This window comes from Eptatretus burgeri, chromosome 14 (genome assembly GCF_056783735.1).
Source record: "Eptatretus burgeri isolate ZD-2024b chromosome 14, Ebu_testis_v1, whole genome shotgun sequence".
NCBI classification, from domain to species: domain Eukaryota; kingdom Metazoa; phylum Chordata; class Myxini; order Myxiniformes; family Myxinidae; genus Eptatretus; species Eptatretus burgeri.
This window is the reverse complement of record NC_140974.1, coordinates 58999968-59018807: the sequence shown is the minus strand read 5'-3', so window position 1 is coordinate 59018807 and position 18840 is coordinate 58999968. Positions and strand designations below refer to the sequence as shown.

At 44.3% G+C, this 18840-nt stretch overlaps 1 protein-coding gene and 1 long non-coding RNA gene across 8 annotated transcripts in view; one reads left to right on the top strand and one right to left on the bottom strand.

Annotated features, from left to right (window-relative positions):
- The window catches only part of LOC147013332 (uncharacterized), a 60317-nt gene extending 48465 nt beyond the window's left edge, over positions 1–11852 (bottom strand). For all 4 annotated transcript variants that reach the window (XR_015051280.1, XR_015051279.1, XR_015051281.1 and 1 more), the window contains exons 1-2: positions 11728–11852; positions 10823–11201 (exon numbers count right to left, since the gene is read on the bottom strand). This is a non-coding gene — a long non-coding RNA (uncharacterized LOC147013332). The remainder of the gene's footprint in view (positions 1–10822; positions 11202–11727) is intronic.
- Positions 1–18840, top strand: part of ABCA2 (ATP binding cassette subfamily A member 2) — an 80685-nt gene that overhangs the window by 51715 nt on the left and 10130 nt on the right. For 3 of the 4 annotated variants that reach the window (XM_085855060.1, XM_085855058.1, XM_085855061.1), the window contains 20 exons: positions 229–389; positions 558–687; positions 809–1003; positions 1301–1537; positions 2561–2663; positions 2788–3074; positions 3279–3486; positions 3608–3713; positions 4076–4187; positions 4718–4778; positions 5169–5343; positions 5600–5715; positions 5830–5977; positions 9340–9463; positions 9564–9696; positions 10905–11025; positions 11343–11518; positions 11741–11882; positions 18374–18508; positions 18721–18824. In XM_085855060.1, coding sequence (XP_085711186.1) covers positions 229–389; positions 558–687; positions 809–1003; positions 1301–1537; positions 2561–2663; positions 2788–3074; positions 3279–3486; positions 3608–3713; positions 4076–4187; positions 4718–4778; positions 5169–5343; positions 5600–5715; positions 5830–5977; positions 9340–9463; positions 9564–9696; positions 10905–11025; positions 11343–11518; positions 11741–11882; positions 18374–18508; positions 18721–18824 — 2974 coding nt within the window. The remainder of the gene's footprint in view (positions 1–228; positions 390–557; positions 688–808; positions 1004–1300; positions 1538–2560; positions 2664–2787; positions 3075–3278; positions 3487–3607; positions 3714–4075; positions 4188–4717; positions 4779–5168; positions 5344–5599; positions 5716–5829; positions 5978–9339; positions 9464–9563; positions 9697–10904; positions 11026–11342; positions 11519–11740; positions 11883–18373; positions 18509–18720; positions 18825–18840) is intronic. The other variant, XM_085855059.1, reaches the window with a different exon arrangement.

Here is an 18840-nt window from a genome sequence, read left to right as displayed (position 1 = left end):
CTTTCTGTGTGGTGTTGTCTTCCTGTCCCCATTGATCACACCATCAAATCCTTATTTGCTCTAACAATACCCCTTCAGGTGTACACTTTGGCCATGTCACATCTTTGATATTGTACCTTCGATGATCGGATTTCAGACATAGTACAGTGCTGACCAACGTCGACAGTTTTAATTTTTTTTACCTTTTGCTTTGGCAGTTGAGTTTGGTAATGGTCTAAGTGTGTGCAGGAGAACAATGGATAACTGGAGGCCACGAAGAAGAACGAGTCTCTCAGTTCCTTTGCCAATTCGTTCCACTCGCGACGCTCATCGTGCACTCGCCCACTGAACTCTGCTATAGTTTGCCAGCTGAGCCAGCTCAGCGAAACTCCTTCTGCGACCTCTTCCAGGTTGTTGTTCACTTGTACTCATGACTGCCCTGTTTTGTCTTGTCCATATCACCTTCTTGTTTCTCGAGTCGTTCACTTTGTTTCCTCTGTGCTTTTAGTCGTCATTTTGATTGTGCAGTGTGTGATTTGAATTGGTTGAGGTGATTTATTGAAGCCAAATGTCTCTAGGCTTTGGAGAATGGCCTTTCCAAACTAGGCCTCAGCAGCTTTGGTCTCACAGACAGCACATTGGAGGAGGTTTTTCTCAAGGTATCTGAGATGGACACATCTGCGGAGAACGTGGGAGCTTTAGCCACAGGTGAATTCCTTTACAAATGTGTTTTATCGCAATAATTTGTCTCCATCATGTGAATGTATAAATTGTTGTTGAAGTAGGACAAGTCGGCCTGACGGTCGGTAATACGAAGCCATCGTTGCAGTTTCCCAAATTTCACCGGAGGGAAAGTCGGCCAAAGATTCGGGAAGACGTGACGGGAGTGGCTGCTCTGAAAGATCTTCACCCTCGTCATCGGTGGGCTCTGTGAGGGGCAATGACAGCCCATGGTACGTCGACTTCAATGCAATGTACAGCCCCCTGGTGCCTGCAGATGGAGATGAACATTCATCCATCAGTGGTAAGCAAGAGCAAATGGTGCAACCTGTTCTCTCCCAACAGGGCCACAGCGCCTCTCGGTATACCATCTCCACCCCGAGCCTCAAATCGTCATAAAATTGAGGCCCTGATGACGTCACTCTTTGAGACATCGATTTTGGGACATTGCATTTTGTCGTGTCCATCACCACTGGATGGCAATAAGTACTTGACATCAGTATGACTTGGTAGAAATAACTTCAATACTCCGATGACATTTCTTGCATTGGAGGGAAAATGCGGCAGTGAGGTTGTTACTGCGGTTTACTCTCTCATTTAGCAGCGGTGGGACAAGAAGCTTCAGGCGACTCTTTCCCCATGGAAAGTGCTTCCTGTGCCGGTGACTGTGAACGGCTGTTGAAAGGCGGCTTGCTTCACCTGAGGCAATTTCAGGGCCTGCTCGTCAAGCGCTTCCATTATGCCAAGAGGAATACCAAGGGTCTCTTCTCACAGATCCTGTTACCTGTCCTCTTTGTCTGCATTGCCATGACAGTCGCTCTCTCTGTTCCAGAAATAGGTACGTTTGTATTGCTATTTCATTCAAATTTTCTTCGAATTAAAGGTTGAAGTGACTTGATAAGGAAGCGGTAAACTCCATAAGGTTAGCTTTATCCACAAATAACCTTCGTAATGTGTATCCAGATGATCTAAAGCGTTTTGTGTTGAATAAATTGATTGTTGAGAATATATAGATGGACTCGGAGGGGGGGGGGGGGTGGACGGGGTGGAACCACAGACATCATGCTATCAATTGTGATAAATTTACTCCATGGTTTGTAATGTTTATAAGTCAAGTAAAGCAGGTAAGACCTGATTGATGGGCTTTCCTTTGAAATGACGGCAATTCGAGGATGTCGCGGATCTTGTGCCATTGTTTTATTTTACTATTATTTTTTATAAATTCTCGGTTTGGTCGGGGGGAATGGGGGTCACGTTTCCCTTTTCGATGAAGCATTCTGGTGCCCATCAAGATCTCTCATGAGGACGTTTGAATCTGAACCTCAAAGTGTCGACCAGTTACCACCTGTTTGACATGCCATCTGGGACGGGCAAATTTTTCAGGGGCCTTCATGAGCCGGATTGGATTTCTTTTTGTAATCAAATAAATGACCAAAATACAGCCTTGTAGCCAACGGGAGGAACCAGAATATGCAAAGATGGAGTCATCAGGAGGAACCTGGATAGGATTCGGATTTCAGCTGCTGCTCCTCGACCGGCAAACCCCATCCAGGAGCAGCCAAGTGAGCCTTGCTTTATTCCATTAAAGGGCTCTGTTGTCCAAAGCTTACAGTCAAAATCCTTTACCTTCAGTTATTTTCTGAGCACACAACCTCTGAGAAGCCAGTAGTGATATGCTCACTACTCGGCTACAACCAATATTTGTTGTTGGGGTGTAGATATTAATGGTCCATTCATTTTGCCTTTGGATGACGATTCTGGTTCGCTTTGCTGTGCTGCAAATTGATCATTATCGTTTTGATGATGTTTTCCAATGAGTAAATTTTTATTTCCTTGGTTTACCTTTTTTACTTGTTTTCAGGAGAGCTTCCACCCATCACACTCTCCCCATCTCAATATTACAACTACACACAGCCTCGTGGGAACTTTGTACCTTTTGCCAATGAGGAAAGGAAAAGTTACAGGTGAAGCTGGTCACGTGACCTTCCTTTTTTTTCCATATTTAAAAAAAAATTACCCATTGAACTTCTTTGCTTTTAAACTCGATGAATAAAACGTCCTAAACCTTTGTTTTCCAAAATCCTACAGACTCGGCTTGTCACCAGATGCTTCACCGCAGCAGCTCTTGGACACGTTCTGGCTCTCATCGGGACTCGGTGCATCATGCGTACTCCGCAGTCCCAGCGCTTCGCCGGCCAATTACGCTCATCGCAGTGAAGCTCTTACTTCAGCAGAGATCGTGGCCGAGTACTTCGGACCAAGCTGTCGTGATTCAGTTGCCAAGGGCATCCCGCTTTCAAACTTCGTGCCGGAATCCCCGACGCAAGGCTTGACGGATGAAGTCCATTGGGAAATGTCCGTGCCAAACGATACAGGTCTGAGGTTATGATCATCGAGTTTGTCTTTGTTGTCATCGTTCTCATGACGTCGTTTTTTCTTTTTTTTTTAAATTAATTTGCTTCACTGTCAATTAATTTTGTTTTTATTTATACCCTCGATATTGTTCTGACTTTTTCAGATTACTGTTTGTGAAATGAATTTTCAACAGGAATAGTGACGCTCTTTGTATGTCCTCGCAGCATCTCCCAATGAAGGTTTGCCCCCGACTGTACATGAAACGAGACGCTGCGTCTGCTCAGCCCATGGAATGGGATTTCTGTGCTCTGGACGAGCTGGTCCCCCATCACCTGAACGGCGGGTGGTTACGGGAGATATTCTGGTGGATGTGACTGGTCACAACGTGTCGGAGTACCTGCTGTTCACCACGGACCAATATCGCCTTCACAGGCATGGGAATTAATATTTATGTTTTTGAAGCTGTAGTACAGTAGCTAAGGGACGACGGGTGAAAGTTTGGGGTTTAATAAAAAGGTCTTATGGTCGTGTCGGTTGTGATTGTCTGCTCTAGGTACGGCGCGATCACTTTTGGAAATGTCCGTAAGTTCATCCCGCAGTCGTTTGTGGACAGGGTTCCCATTTCTTTGCGTAAGCTCGCCGTCCGCAGGGCTGCACAGGTATGACCACTATGAAAGGTCTGCACAACAAAAATCGAGAAACAAGTTATTTGTGGTGCTTGTCATTTGCCTAAAACTGCAACAGTTTAGATTGTTTGCATCACGAGCGCATCTTCTTGTATCGGCATCAAGGTTGAGTTTATTTCCTACAGGTGTACACTCGGGGGTGGGATGGGGGAAGTGGAGGGGGGCGGGGGGAGGGTGAGAGAGGAGGCTCCTTTGCATGAAAAAAAAACCACAAAAACACCCTCACTGCAACATTAGCAAAAATCCCATTCGGTATCTTTCTTGTTCTCTACCCTGGTAGGGCTGGACCTCATGACGGGTAGACTTAAAGATGTGCCACTCCTCTTCATTTTCAGGTCTACTACAACCACAAGGGGTACCACAGCATGCCGACTTACTTGAATGTGCTCAACAACGCCATACTGCGTGCAAACCTACCACCTTCCCGAGGAAACCCTGCTGCTTATGGTACTGGAGAAATGGGTTGTAGGCGAGGATGGCTTTGTTTGTTTGATGAGTTTGTAAAGATGAAGAACAGCTGATTTGAGGTATGGATAAGGGTTAGTTCAGAAGTTTTGTTGAGTTCGGCCAAACACGGGAGGAGGATTTTGCCAAAAAACACACCATTCCTGCTTCGTAGTATAAATTACTTTGTTTGATTCTTTTTGACCCCCTTCTTACCAACTCCCCCATTCCCCTCATTCCCCTCCTTCCCTCTCTCCCTCACAAACTGTTTTCTTTTTCTGACTCATCCACACTTCCCTTAATTATTTTTGATAATCTCCTGCATATACATAATATGGAGGACTATAGGCTGGCTAAATATATTTGGTGCTAAACTTAAAGAGCGATACTTTGCGTCTCGTTTCCAATGATGAAATCTGAGATCGGAATCAAATTGCCAATTTTCCAATGACGTATAGTTCGAGTGGTTGGTCATTTTTGATATGGTAAAGTGTGTCTGTGCGAGTGGTTCATTTGAGTGCAATATTCTGCAGGGATCACTGTGATCAACCATCCAATGAACAAAACGAGTGCGAGTCTCTCCCTGGATTATCTGTAAGGCTTTTCTCTCACTCTCATCTATACCTGCTGAGATCTCATGGTAAAGATTAGGATAATGTTTGGACTCATCTGTATTTGGAAAAACGTGTACAGCAAGCTTGATAGAAGAATGATAACGTTGATGTTGAAACTATCTGGAGTAATAGAAAAGCTCATTGATGTGATCCAAGCATGATCGACAGCCAATAACAAACTTAGGACATGCTTTGGTATGAGTTAAGCTGATGTTTTAGTAGTCTGATTTCACCAGAGGAAGATGAATGAGAAAGACTGAGTGGGAGGTGGTGCTCCAGTGTAGTCGGGGTCATACCTCACATATTTCCGTTACCTTTGTGCACATGCCCAATCATTACGAGGGTTACCTTGTCACCTTTTGGCTTTCAGATTGCAAGGAACCGACGTCGTGATTGCCATCTTCATCATCGTCGCCATGTCCTTCGTGCCGGCAAGCTTTGTTGTTTTCCTTGTGGCTGAGAGATCATCCAAAGCTAAGCACCTGCAGTTTGTGAGCGGCTGCAACCCGATCGTCTACTGGCTTGCCAACTACGTGTGGGACATGGTGGGTGGGAAAGGCCTTTGGATGGGTAGTGCCCTTTGATTGGCTTCATTGTCCCTGTTTTTTTTATGTCCCTATTCCATGACACCCTCATTCTTTCATTACATGTAATTTTTTTTAGTTATGGTTGTTGCAGAGGCAATGTCACTGGGTGGTGTGGGTGGTAGGGGAAAGGAGAGGAGAGGAGGGTAGGGGATAGGGGGAGAGATAGTAGAATGGGCAAGTTCAAATTGATAACATCTCACCCTTGCTTCTGCAGCTCAACTACCTCGTCCCAGCTCTTTGCTGCATCATCATCCTGATTGGCTTCGACATGCCAGCTTACACCTCCCCAAGCAACCTTCCTGCCGTCCTCGCACTTTTCCTTCTCTATGGGTTGGTGGAGCATCTTGACTTGTAAACCAGCCGGTCGAGTTTTATTTCTCGTGTTAAAAGTCATTCGCCGACCTTGAAAGGTACAGTTGTGGAATGCTGTCGCTTCTCCTGCAGTTGGTCCATCACTCCGACCATGTACCCTGCCTCCTTCTGGTTCTCCGAGCCCAGCACGGCGTACGTTTTTCTGCTGATCATCAACCTCTTCATCGGCATTACTGCCACGGTTACCACATTCTTACTGCAGTTGTTTGAGCATGATCAGGTTCGACCTTTTGCTCGCTTGTGCGTACAAGCTCCGTTCGTCCCGGGCGTGTTACAAGCGGCATTGCTCGTTATCGCATTGCTTGGCCTTGGAATTATGTTGTAGATTATCGTGTTTGTTTCAATATTAGGTTGTTGAAGAGCTATCAGGAACTTGATAAGAATCTAGACCTACAAGGGTCAGAAAGGACTTTGCATTAAGCATGGAATGCGAATGCATTCACATGATCGATTTTGAACGTGCGTCGGTGTGAATCGCACACATCATCCAGACCAATTTCAAAACTGTTTCAGGCATTAAAAAAACACAAATTCTGATGTCTAGTATTTAATTAAAAGGACAAATAGAATCTCCAATTTGTGTTGGCTGACAAGTGGACAACTTTACAAAAACCATCGGATTCATCCTGACTCGAATGTCTATCAATGCCTGGTGGATTCTGAGAAAATGCAGGTGTGACGTTAAACGGCAACCCAAACGCTCAGACCATCTCGAAGCCAATCTCTCCCTTGATGCCCTACAAAATAGATATGCGTCTTCTTTCTGAATTACAAAGTAGATAAATTTGCGATAAAGTCAAAATCATCTTCTTCTTCTTCTTCTTCTTCTTCTTCTTCTTCTTCTTCTTCTTCTTCTTCTTCTTCTTCTTCTTCTTCTTCTTCTTCTTCTTCTTCAGATTAGCCATGAAGTTGCACAAAGGAAGTAGACCACCAGATCCGTACTGTCTATGGGTTACATTGCGGTATGATTTAACTAAAATGGCAAATAATTTTCGATTTTCCACCAATATGCCGAGTCGATGCGTCCTTGGTAGTTGTATATTATACAAACTGAGATGGTTTCATGCTACAACAATGGTCGGCCGAAAGACCTTAAGTTTGACAAATTGGACGAGGTTTGTCCGAAATAACCGAGTGTGGATCGGGCCTACAAAATGTTCGCTTTTGTGCTTGGAACATGTGAGAGCACTGTTTTTAAACAACAGAGATTGCTAGATCTTGTGGTTATCTGCCATGATTGAGAGAGGATGCCGTCCCCACGATTAAGTGGAAGAAGCAGCCGTCGCTCAAAAAGTAACACCATCTCCACCCAGCTACCAGCACATGTACGATTTGAGCAGTGAATCAGACACCTGTTGCCATTGCCCATCAGTTACCACAAAAGCATCTGAAAATAATTATCTATTATCAACACAAATTCCTTTAAGTCAAATGAACAACCATCTATTTATAGTGGAGAGAAAGTATGCATCATCATCTACTCCTCCGAGAGGATGTGACCTAGGATGCTAAAACTTTCAGGGTCTACCCCCCCCTTCACCATTCCCCCACAATACCCACCACCATTCTACACCCCTCCCACACCTGCCCCTCTCCAACACCCCCCATAATACCCACCACCATCCCAATCACACCCCTCCATCCCCACCACCATCCCACACCCACCCCTCTACCATCCCCCCATAATACCCACCACCATCCCAATCACACCCCTCCATCCTCACCACCATCCCACACCCACCCCTCTCCACCATACCTACCACCATCCCGACCCCCCTACCACACCCCTCCATCCCCTCCACCCTCCTACCTATTTCAACCCCCTCCAACCTTCTACCCCTTCCACCCTCTTCTCTCCTCCTCAATCCCCCATCCACTGGGGAGGGATATCGACACCCCACAGACATGACGGTAGGACACAGCACAGACACAAATGGCGTCCGAGGAAAGTATGAAATGAGACGATCCCGTAACATACATGACACCTGGTCAACCTGCGATGGTGGGCCCATTTTGTCGCCCATTTTGTCCATGATGTCTGAGCGTACTTGAGCGGTACCCATGCCCTTCGAGCGACGATGGGTGTTTCTGTTCAATCAATACAAAATCCCTCACATATAAACCGTTAATTGAACAGAAAATCAAACCCTACCGAGCTGAAGTGATCATGCGACCAACGTTTTTATCTCCACAAACACTTCCCCTTCCTTCCTCTGAAATCGCTTGGACAAGGCTCAACATTATACGGCTCCACAATTCCCCCGGAAGCATTTTCATCAATGATTTTGTCTCACAGTTTCTTGAAAATCCCACTGATCCATTTCAGCATTCTGAGAACCTCCAGAGTTGCGACTGACGGTGGAATCGGTATCGGAATCCGAGCTCGAAATACGCTGTTTCTCCATGTAAAGTCGCCATTTAGATCAGTATGGCTTCCAAAGTATGACGTCACTAGCAAAATTGGAAATCGACACACTTGGGCTTTTTTCAACACTTTGTGATTGCCAAAAAAAAGTTAAATTTTTTTTTCCCTCTTCAAATTAGATTGTGATTAATGATTCTGAATGGTGTGAGTTTTTCCGCTTGCAGACTCCCCCCCCCCCTCAAGACTGCGCAGCGTAAGTTGTTCTCTGAACTCCCCAGTTTATAAGAGATCTCGCTCAAAAGGACCAAAAGACGGGAGCAAGTGCATCTGGGATAGCAACGAATGCAAATCGGAAGTTATCCATTAAAATGTCGTGCAGACAACTGACTTGTACAATCTAAACAGCTTTTCCTTAAAAGGGCATATTCTGCACGTTCTTGACCACAGATGCCCCTGCCATTCTCACCGACGAAACACCAGGAAGCACATCACACATCACACATCACACATCACCTCTGCCGAGATTTTCATTGGCAGTGCAAGCCGTGCATACCTGTGCTCAAACCTGCTGTCCACAGTCGGAGATGATTCTCTGTTCTACCTCCTCCTCGACATTCTATTGTTTCTGTAATTCAATCTTCACCTCCTAGCGCACAGCATGGTTCTGCACGATTCTCTCTGCAGTGTTAAAAGGACAGTCACGTGGGTCACAGAAACTACCAAATAAATTTGAGGAATGCCATTCGAGGATCGTTCCAGGTCACCATGACCAGAACACCTTTCGCTCAAACCGTACAGGAGACTCGGGGATTACGACAAGGGGGAAGTGATTGATGCAAACAGGAGAATCCGGGATTGACGACGTGCTGGATTCTGTCTCATCTCGCACATCATTGAGTGATGGGAGTGTTGTTGGTAAAATGGTTGCTGCAGGTTCCTTCCTTGGGCAGGTGGTTGAGTTTATCCGAAACGACGGTTCATACATAATGACAATTGTCTGATAAACCTGTTTGTATCTTGTTATCCCTAGCTGGCCTTTGGTGTGATGCAGCTACCAAATGGTATAAACAAATACTTTCTGGTCAAACTGTGCAAACTCACAACCAAACTACTGACTCCTAGCGACTCTGATTGGTATTCTCATCTCACCTATCAGGTAAGCGATTGTGTATGACGTAAGACTATTTTATATCTTCTTTTTTTTTTTTTAATTTTAGGATATAAAGTTGGTGAACGAGTACCTGAAGACTGTGTTCTTGATATTCCCCAATTACAACCTGGGTCGTGGACTGATGGACCTGGCCTACAATGAGTATATGAATGAATACTACGCCAAGATAGGTATGTATGATGATGCCTCTGTTTATGGTGAGATCTTTATGGGCCCTTTGGGAGTCGAATGGTGAGAGTACACACCGTGCGCTTTATTTTGTGTGTGCAGGTCAGCAGGCCAAGATCAATTCGCCGTTTCAGTGGGACATCGTTACTCGAGGCCTTGTTGCCATGGCAATTGAGGGTTTTGTAGGCTTCTTCTTCACGATTATGTGCCAATACGGCTTCTTCTTCAAACCCAGGTACCGGTCGTTGTATGATATTGCATGAAAAGGTGGATTTGAGGACTATTCCCTGTCCATACACCTTGCAGCGCATCTCCACTCCAACAGCTGCAGCTCAATGTCATATATTGATAAGAAAAGGAAATTGGAGAAAATAAAAAAATGAATCCTGAGTGGAGATTTTGGGGGACTTCGTTTTTTATCCCCCCCAACCAACGAAGTTGGCGAGGGATATAGAAATGGGTTCTGTCCGTCCGTCACATTTCGTTTCCGGAGCTTAACTACAAATCCCCTCAATATATATTTATGAAATTTGGTACACATATCAAGCAAGTGGTGAACTGGTGCCTTTTGATATTTTCTAATTGATAGGTCACATGGTTTGGCAGCCATGTTGGATTCAAGAAAATATTAAATAATGTTTTCTCTGGAATCACATAACCTAACGAAGCGAAAATTTGCAACTATCATCTTCCATCATGTCTGCATACATAGTAAAAATTATGACGTCACAAGTCACATGGTTTGGTGGCCATCTTGGATAGAAAAACACACTTCATCCGATTAACACGAAACTTCACACATGTATTCCACTGGAGGATTGGAGGCAGAATGTAAATTTATGATGTCATAGGTCACATGGTTCGTCAGCCATATTGGATTGAAAATTAATAAATTTTAAAAATCTTCTTCTCCAGAATGGCTGGGCAGATCAAGGGGAAACTTCACATACATATTGCACACGCTTAGGGAATATAAGTTTGTTAATCCTCATTTACTATGGCGGGGGATATCGAAGACTTTGTCTTCAACGGATGCTAGTTTTTTGTGATGGGTAATGGCAAAGAGGTTTGTTTATGTAATTCAATACATTTTTCTTATGTTTGTACAAGTCCATGTTGGGTGAGGGATTGAATGAATACAAAGCAAACAGAGTGGTTTGCAGATGGGAAATTACTGTTGTTGTTGTTGTTGTTGTTGTTGTTGTTGTTGTTGTTGTTGTTGTTGTCGTCATTTTTAGAGACTTGCGGCATGTGCTCAGGTTAAACAAAATTATATCGAAGAATTGAGATTTCTGTTCATCAATAAAAGGAAAGAGGAAATGGTGGAGGAGGCGGTATTGGGTAAGATTGTAATTACTCACTTGAAAGTATTGGGACAGTTTTGAAAGTCAGGATTTGAAGTCCATTGAAGCACGCGTGTGCTTTGTCTTTTGTGTTGCAAAGGAGACTTCCTTTGTCGGACAAGTCCGTTGCGTCGGAGGATGAAGATGTTGCTGCTGAACGCCGGCGTGTTAAACGCGGAGATGCTGAGGGGGATGTTCTACAGCTCCTTGACCTAACCAAGGCATGATCCTGTGTCAATCGGTTATACAATTGTCATCGGTTGCTCGCACCAAGTGAAAACCACGAGCTGCTGAATGGAAATTTAACTGTGAAATCATATTCAAGTTCCCACATTTTGTGTGTTAACTTTTGTAATGTTCAGTCTCTTGATCTCATGATGAACAGCCAAAAGATGTCCTACAGTGATCACAAAGTGCCATTTCAATGAAAGACCACCATTGTTACCCACAATACATTGTGCACATCACAATTCAAAGTAATGTTTACAAATCCACTCATTTCTACACATTACATCATGCGTGCACGCATCATCTGCAGGTGTTTCGTGTGCGCCATGGGTGCATGTTAGCAGTGGACCGGCTGTGCTTGGGTGTACGTCGTGGGGAATGTTTCGGCCTTCTGGGTGTAAATGGAGCTGGAAAGACGAGCGCATTTCGCATGCTAACCGGCGACTCTCAGATCACATCTGGAAATGCTTGCATCAATGGCTACAGGTTCCTCGCACCATTGAATTGTTCTTGTTTATTTCGAATTGTTTTGGGGTGCACACAACTGGGGAAATGGATCCAAAGGGCTGTGTTGAGATCTGCTAAGAAGGGGCATCGATGTTGCATAGGACCTTTGGTGCTGTGCCATGTTCAGTTGTGATTATGTGAGCAATCATTGTCTAAAATGGTGAATGTGTGTGTTTTTTTTAATATACCTGGTGGCTGAAGTGTGCTGCAGGAGCTGAGTGGAGCACAGCAGAGCCTGGGTTACTGCCCACAGTTTGATGCTCTCTTCGATGAGCTGACAGCACGTGAGCATCTACAACTGTTCACGCGACTGCGTGGTGTTCCATGGAGGGAAGAGAAGCAGGTTAGGATGTTATTATATACCAGAGTTGGTGTCAAAGCCACCCAATGCTCCCCTGTTTATACATTTATCGTTTTTAAAAGATGAGTCTAATAATTAATATTTTTTATAAAGCATTGCAGTGAAGTATAATTATAAAGCAATATATGTATTTGTATATTGTAATCATTAACAAGAGCGCAAGTGAGCACAATATACGCCCTAACAAGAAGGTATATACAGAATTGTGCTACTACATGGAAAACAGCATCCTGGTTGCCATGGTAACCACTTTAGATGACGACCGTATGTCATGACACACCATCTCCACAGTCTGTATCGATGTACCAAATATGAAACGTGAAAGTTGAAAACTTTGGGAGTTAGAGTGCGGACAGGAACGGACGAACAGACAGACGGACGGATGACCGGTATCACATAATACGCCCCTATATATATATATATATATATATATATATATATATATATATATATATATATATATATATATATATATATATATATATATATATATATATATATATATATATATATATATATATATATATATATATACATACATATATATATATATATACATACATATATATATATATATATATATATATATATATATATATATATATATATATATATATATATATATATATATACATATATATATATATATATATACATATACATAAATATATATATACATATACATATATATATATATATATATATATATATATATATATATATATATATATATATATATGGCGTATAAAAAAATAGTGTGGTAGATAAAAACATTAGAAAGGAAACTAGAGGGGGAGCACTCGGGAGAGTGCAAAACCTCCGCCGCCAATACTGCTGGGTCACTCAAGTGAACCTTATATCTTATTCATTAAATATGTCAACAGTGCTGACAGTTATAGTTCTTTTCTCCAACATTTTTTTTGGGGGTGGGGGGGGGGGGTTGGAAATCACTTAAAACGTATAGAAATGCAAAAAAAAAGAAATCGAAATTTTGTTGAAAAAAAAAGTTGCAAAAATTTTTTTTTCTCTAACAATTTTTCTTTTTTTTTTGGGGGGGGGGGGGGGGTTGGAAATCACATTAAACATGTAGAAATGCAAAAAGAAAAAAAAATTTCTCTAAAATTTTTTTTTGAGGGGGGGGGTTGGAAATCACTTAAAACATGTAGAAATGCAAAAAAATATATATTATTTTCTCTAAATTTTTTTTTGGGGGTGGGACCAAGTCCAAAATCGAATAGCATGATCCTTGGACCATACCTAACCCCCCCCACCAAGTTTCGTCGAAATCCGTCGAGGAGTTTTTCCATAATACAAAAAATTTAACATTTTCACGCTGATGCCACTGAACAACAAATTTCAAAATTTTTTTTTTTTACTGGAGATGTGTAAAGTGATTAAGACTAATTTGGGTACGCTGATTTCAAAAATCATAACCGTTTTGCTGTATCACGTCAGGATTTTCAGGAACAGAAATATTCCCATTGCCTAGAAGTCAGGATTTCAATGAAATTTACATATGTCTGTAACATGTCTATTTCGTACAATTGTTGTTAACTTGTGTTATATTTCTTTCGTTCAGATAAAGATGAGTAGGCGTTCCTGTACCAATCATCCTGACAACTTCTGTTATGTCTGTGGTCGGTATACCAAAAAAGATCAACAGCGAAGTATATCTACAGCAGTGAAAATGAAGGCCGCCTACGTTCACTACTTCGGGTGTAAGGTGGGGGACCAAGAACAGAGCTGGGCACCACACATCTGCTGCACAAGCTGTCACACAACCTTGACTCAGTGGTTGGTGGGCAAGCGCGCGAGCATGCCATTTGCGGTGCCCATGATATGGCGTGAGCCGCAGAATCATCATGATGATTGTTATTTCTGCTGCACAAGCATCGCCGGCTTCAACAAGAAGAATAAAGGTCACATCAAGTACGCTGACTGCGTCTCTGCTCGTAAACCTGTGCCTCATGATGACGAGAACCCCGTTCCAACACCTCCAGCTGATCAGAACATAGCTGTAAGCAGTGGTGAAGAGGATGGTGATGATGAACCTTTTGAACCCGACACTCAAGAATCACACCTTCTGAACCAGGGAGACTTAAATGATCTTGTAAGAGATCTCTTGCTGTCAAAGGCGAAGGCAGAGCTGCTTGGATCAAGGCTGCAGCAGTGGAATCTACTTGAACCTAACACCAAGATATCCTTGTTCAGAGCACGTCACAGAGACATGGCTGAGTTCTTTGAGATGGAAGACACGATGACATTCTGCAGTGACATCAACGGTCTGTTGAAAGAACTTGGGTGTGATCACGATCCTGCAGACTGGCGCCTCTTCATCGACTCGGGGAAGAACAGCTTGAAGGCTGTTTTGCTCCACAATGGCAACGAGAAACCATCAGTCCCACTGGCTCACGCGTTCGGCATGACAGAGACCTATGAGACTATGCGGCAGCTGCTTGATTCCATCAAGTACAATGACTTCAACTGGCACATCTGCGGAGACTTGAAAGTGGTGGCGCTGTTGTTAGGGCTGCAGTCAGGCTACACGAAATACATGTGCTTCCTTTGTCTCTGGGATAGCAGAGACGACAAGAATCACTGGACGAAGAAAGATTGGGAAGAGCGAAAAGAGCATGTACCTGGTCGACACAACGTGAAGCATGTCGCCCTTGTCGACCCAGCCAAGGTTTTCCTTCCACCACTCCACATAAAGCTCGGCTTGATGAAAAGTTTTGTACGGGCAATGGATCTGAATGGGCGTGGGTTTTTATCTACAGCAGTAAGGAAAAGTTTGGAAAAGGAAAGGAAAAGTTTGGCAACACCTTGTCAGAGGCCAAGATCAAGGCTGGTGTCTTTGTTGGACCGCAAATCCGACAGATTATGAAGGACGAAACTTTTCCGACAACTCTAAACCCCAAAGAGCTGGCAGCGTGGAGGAGCTTCAAAGCTGTGACGGACAACTTCTTGGGGAACAAGCGCGCGGACAACTATGAAGAAATAGTGCAGCAGCTGCTGGAGTCCTTCAGGAAACTTGGCTCCAGGATGTCCCTGAAAATCCATTTCCTACACCAGCACCTGAACTTCTTCCCTGACAACTTGGGAGCAGTCTCGGACGAGCACGGCGAGCGATTCCACCAAGAGATTTCACTCATGGAGACGCGTTACCAAGGGCGGCACAACCCGAACATGATGAGCGATTTCTGCTGGTTCCTGCATCGTGAAACTGACACAGAGCAGCACAAACGCAAAGCCAAATGCCTAAAGCATTTTTAATTACATTCTAGTGGAGTTTTTCTGTAATTTCTATAATTTTGAAGCATTCATGATGAAATAAATGAATAAATGAATTTTTGTAAATTTCATTGAAATCCTGACTTCTAGGCAATGGGAATATTTCTGTTACTGAAAATCCTGACGTGATACAGCAAAACGGTTATGATTTTTGAAATCAGCGTACCCAAATTAGTCTAAATCACTTTACACATCTCCAGTAAAAAATTTTTGTTGTTCAGTGTGCTCACGCCGGGGATATCGCTATAGCTCTCTGTTCTTCGAACAGGCGAGCTAAAAATGTATTGTCATGTATGTATGGGCCTCAACCCAAAACTATAAGCGATAAGACGGGAACCGTAAATGCCGGGAGTTCATATCCCATGAATAGCAAGTTTAAGGCTCAATTTGGATGACACGCCACCCGAACCTTGTGACCGCGTGTCTGTCTCTGTCTCTGTCTCTGTCTCTCTCTGTCTCTGTCTCTCTCTCTCTCTCTCTCTCTCTCTCTCTCTCTCTCTCTCTCTCTCTCTCTCTCTCTCTCTCTCTCTCTCTCTCTCTCTCTCTCTCTCTCTCTCTCTCTCTCTCTCTCTCTCTCTCTCTCTCTCTCTCTGTCTCTGTCTCTGTCTCTGTCTCTGTCTCTGTCTCTGTCTCTGTCTCTGTCTCTGTCTCTGTCTCTGTCTCTGTCTCTGTCTCTCTCTGTCTCTCTCATAAAGTGGATATCATTAGTTTATTTTCTTCCAGGGGTTTTCAATTAACTGACGTCGGTCAATATGAGAAAGATGGTGGAAACCAGATACACACGAGTGCACTTAGAAATCATTTAATTGCACATGCACACAAGACGGACGGACGGACGGTAATGGAATCTCAAACACAGAAGCCAACATTCGGTCATTAATAAACAAGCAATGACTTAACAAACAAATTCCTCAGGGCAAGGGACGCACTCGAACATTCACACAACTGAGCAGGATAATTAAAGGGCTATCAGTTCATCCCAGAATGAACACTGCAGGCTATCTTTGTGTGCTGAAGAGGGTGGCGAAGTTCACATCCGGGATGGCTTGGGAGTGTTGTCGGCCCATGACCTACTGCACTTCTGTATGGAGACATTCTTGACCAATCAGTTCTGTGTCCATCAAGCAGCATGGCAAATGGTGTGTCACCTCTTCCTCTAATCAGAGGTGGCCGTGGTGCAAGGCCCGTCCTTTTCTAGCAGCATGGGCCAATCGCGTGCCGGCTTTCTCACGGCCATGCTCGATGGTCTGCCCCTCACCTGATGAACCTTATAGGCCTGAACTTTCTCCACCACCTCTCCCAGTGGTGTACGGGAGGGAGCAAGTATCGTCGCTCACGCCCTGAGCCACAAGTCGGCCGTGCCAATGTTGGGGAGCACCCCCTTCTCACCCAACTCCCGCCCTGTCAGACTCATGGTACACAGGATGAGAAGTCTTTCCATAACTCAGCTAAAATGACTGCTCATTCACCCAGCTGGGCCACACCAGACAATTTTACCCTCCACATATACTTGATACAGATTGTCCAAAAGTGATATTGTTACGAATTTGGAAACCTATCGCACACAACATTCAGGTCCTATAGATTAGTTATATCGGTAAGTATGTGTTTTATAGATAGCTTCCTTGCCCGTGTTTAAAGGGTGATTAAATGGAAATGCGCTGTGAGTTACTTTGATAGGGTTTTTCTTTTATTTCTACACCTTATCCCCCCCCACCGCTCTGACCGGTGCCATTGTTCTTCGTGCGTTCAACCACGAACGTGGGCAGGGATTCGCATCCCCTCAGATCGAGACTCCGCCCAGGATGGGAGGGGTGGGCCCCCCTGGCCAATCAGGGACCTCTCCACCTCAGATAGAGAGCGGGGATGGCGGAGACTTCCCCCCCCCCACCCCGAAACAGGGTGAATAAAGACGTGGGCGCTGATCTTGGTGAGGTACATCTGCATCTGGGACATCACATCACATCTCGTCTTTGCTGGGCTTGGTCGTCGTCTGGGAGGTCTGGAGCCTTCTTGTCTTGGTGGTCGCCATCGTGGTCGTCGTCTTGCAAGGTTCATCTTGCTGGAGTGCTCGTCTTGCTGGGCTCGTCGTGTTGGTCTTGGTGGTTAGCGAGCTGGTCTGGAGACCTCGTCCTGTTGGGCCTTCGTCGTCGTCGAGGGCTGGTCTTATCTCGTCTTGGTTGTCGTCCTCCTCCTCCTCCGCGGATTGAGTCAGCTTGAAGACCATACGAGGTGGACAGGTCCAAGATAGACCCTGGTCTTCAGCTCGCCTGTCCCTCCGAGCTGAAGTCCGCAATAAAGGCTTCAGCCACCACTTCTTTTGGGTGTGTGTGCCCATGGGCCCGTCTGCTAAGCAGTAAACTGTGTAAGTACTTTTTGACTGTATATACATGCATTTATTAATATTTGGTTTAACTGTTTCTTCCGTGCTTCCCTCGTTCCCCAATTATTGTTGTATAAATAAACCCCATTTGTTCAATGTTTCAGCTCGTTTGTGTCTATTCCTTCATTGACTGAGCGTGCTGGGTGTTGGAGAAATAGTAAAAGTGGTTATGGCTGTAAGGGGACATTTGGATCGACAGATCTCGGCAATTAAACCGCTCTGATCGCACACGGGTTGAGCGCGAATACGGCTCGGCTCGTACGGGAGCCGTCTAGGGTGTGAATACTCGGTAGATCGCCACGTGGTCTCGAGGTATTTTGAATATTTGGCAAATAACCCTGTACCACGTGGCCGAAATATTGACGCTTCACGGTTCAAAAGGGACCCGTACTTTTCCAAAAAGTACGATCTGAATTCCGGGCGATCGGTCGAGCAGACTCTACTGCTCCATCTAGGGGTCGTGCTCGCAGCCGACGCCCGGCCCCGCAACAATATTACTATGGAAAACCCATTTGGTCCTGAGGCCTTAAACCAACTATAGACCTCCCTTCATAAACATAACAATATCATATTATTTATTTTTCCATTTGTTTTGGTGGTTTGAGATTGCGAAGGTAACCTGCTATCTTTTTTGGTGTTGCTTTGTTGAAGAACTTAAGTACCACTGCAGACACTAAATAAGTACGGAGTAGAGTTGATCAACAGTCAACTATCTATTTGTCAATGGTACATACATTTATTTACTTTGCTGCTTAATTCTTTTTTTTTCCTCATTGCTCTTATTGTCCTCCATCTCCAGGTAGTGGAATGGGGTCTTCAGAAGTTGGATCTATCAAACCAGGCGAACCGACCTGCTGGAACATACAGCGGTGGCGATAAGCGCAAGCTTAGCACTGCCATTGCATTGACTGGCTGCCCACGTCTCATCTTTTTGGTAATAAAGTTGCTTACTTTAACCTGTGCACTTCGACTTTTTTAACTCATCGAGTATGGAGGACTCGAGTGAGATTTGACTCGTAATCACCACGTGTGGCCAGGCAATATGAAAGTGCAAACATGTTGGACAATTAATCAGCATTATTAGATCTGTTTGCATATTGTCTGCTTCTGAGTAATACCCAGAACTTCCTGCATCCGTGGCTCTAGGATGAACCAACCACTGGAATGGACCCAGCATCACGGCGGTTTTTGTGGAATCTGATTCTGGACATTGTCAAGTCTGGTCGTTCAGTCATTCTTACATCCCACAGGTACATTGTCAGTGCA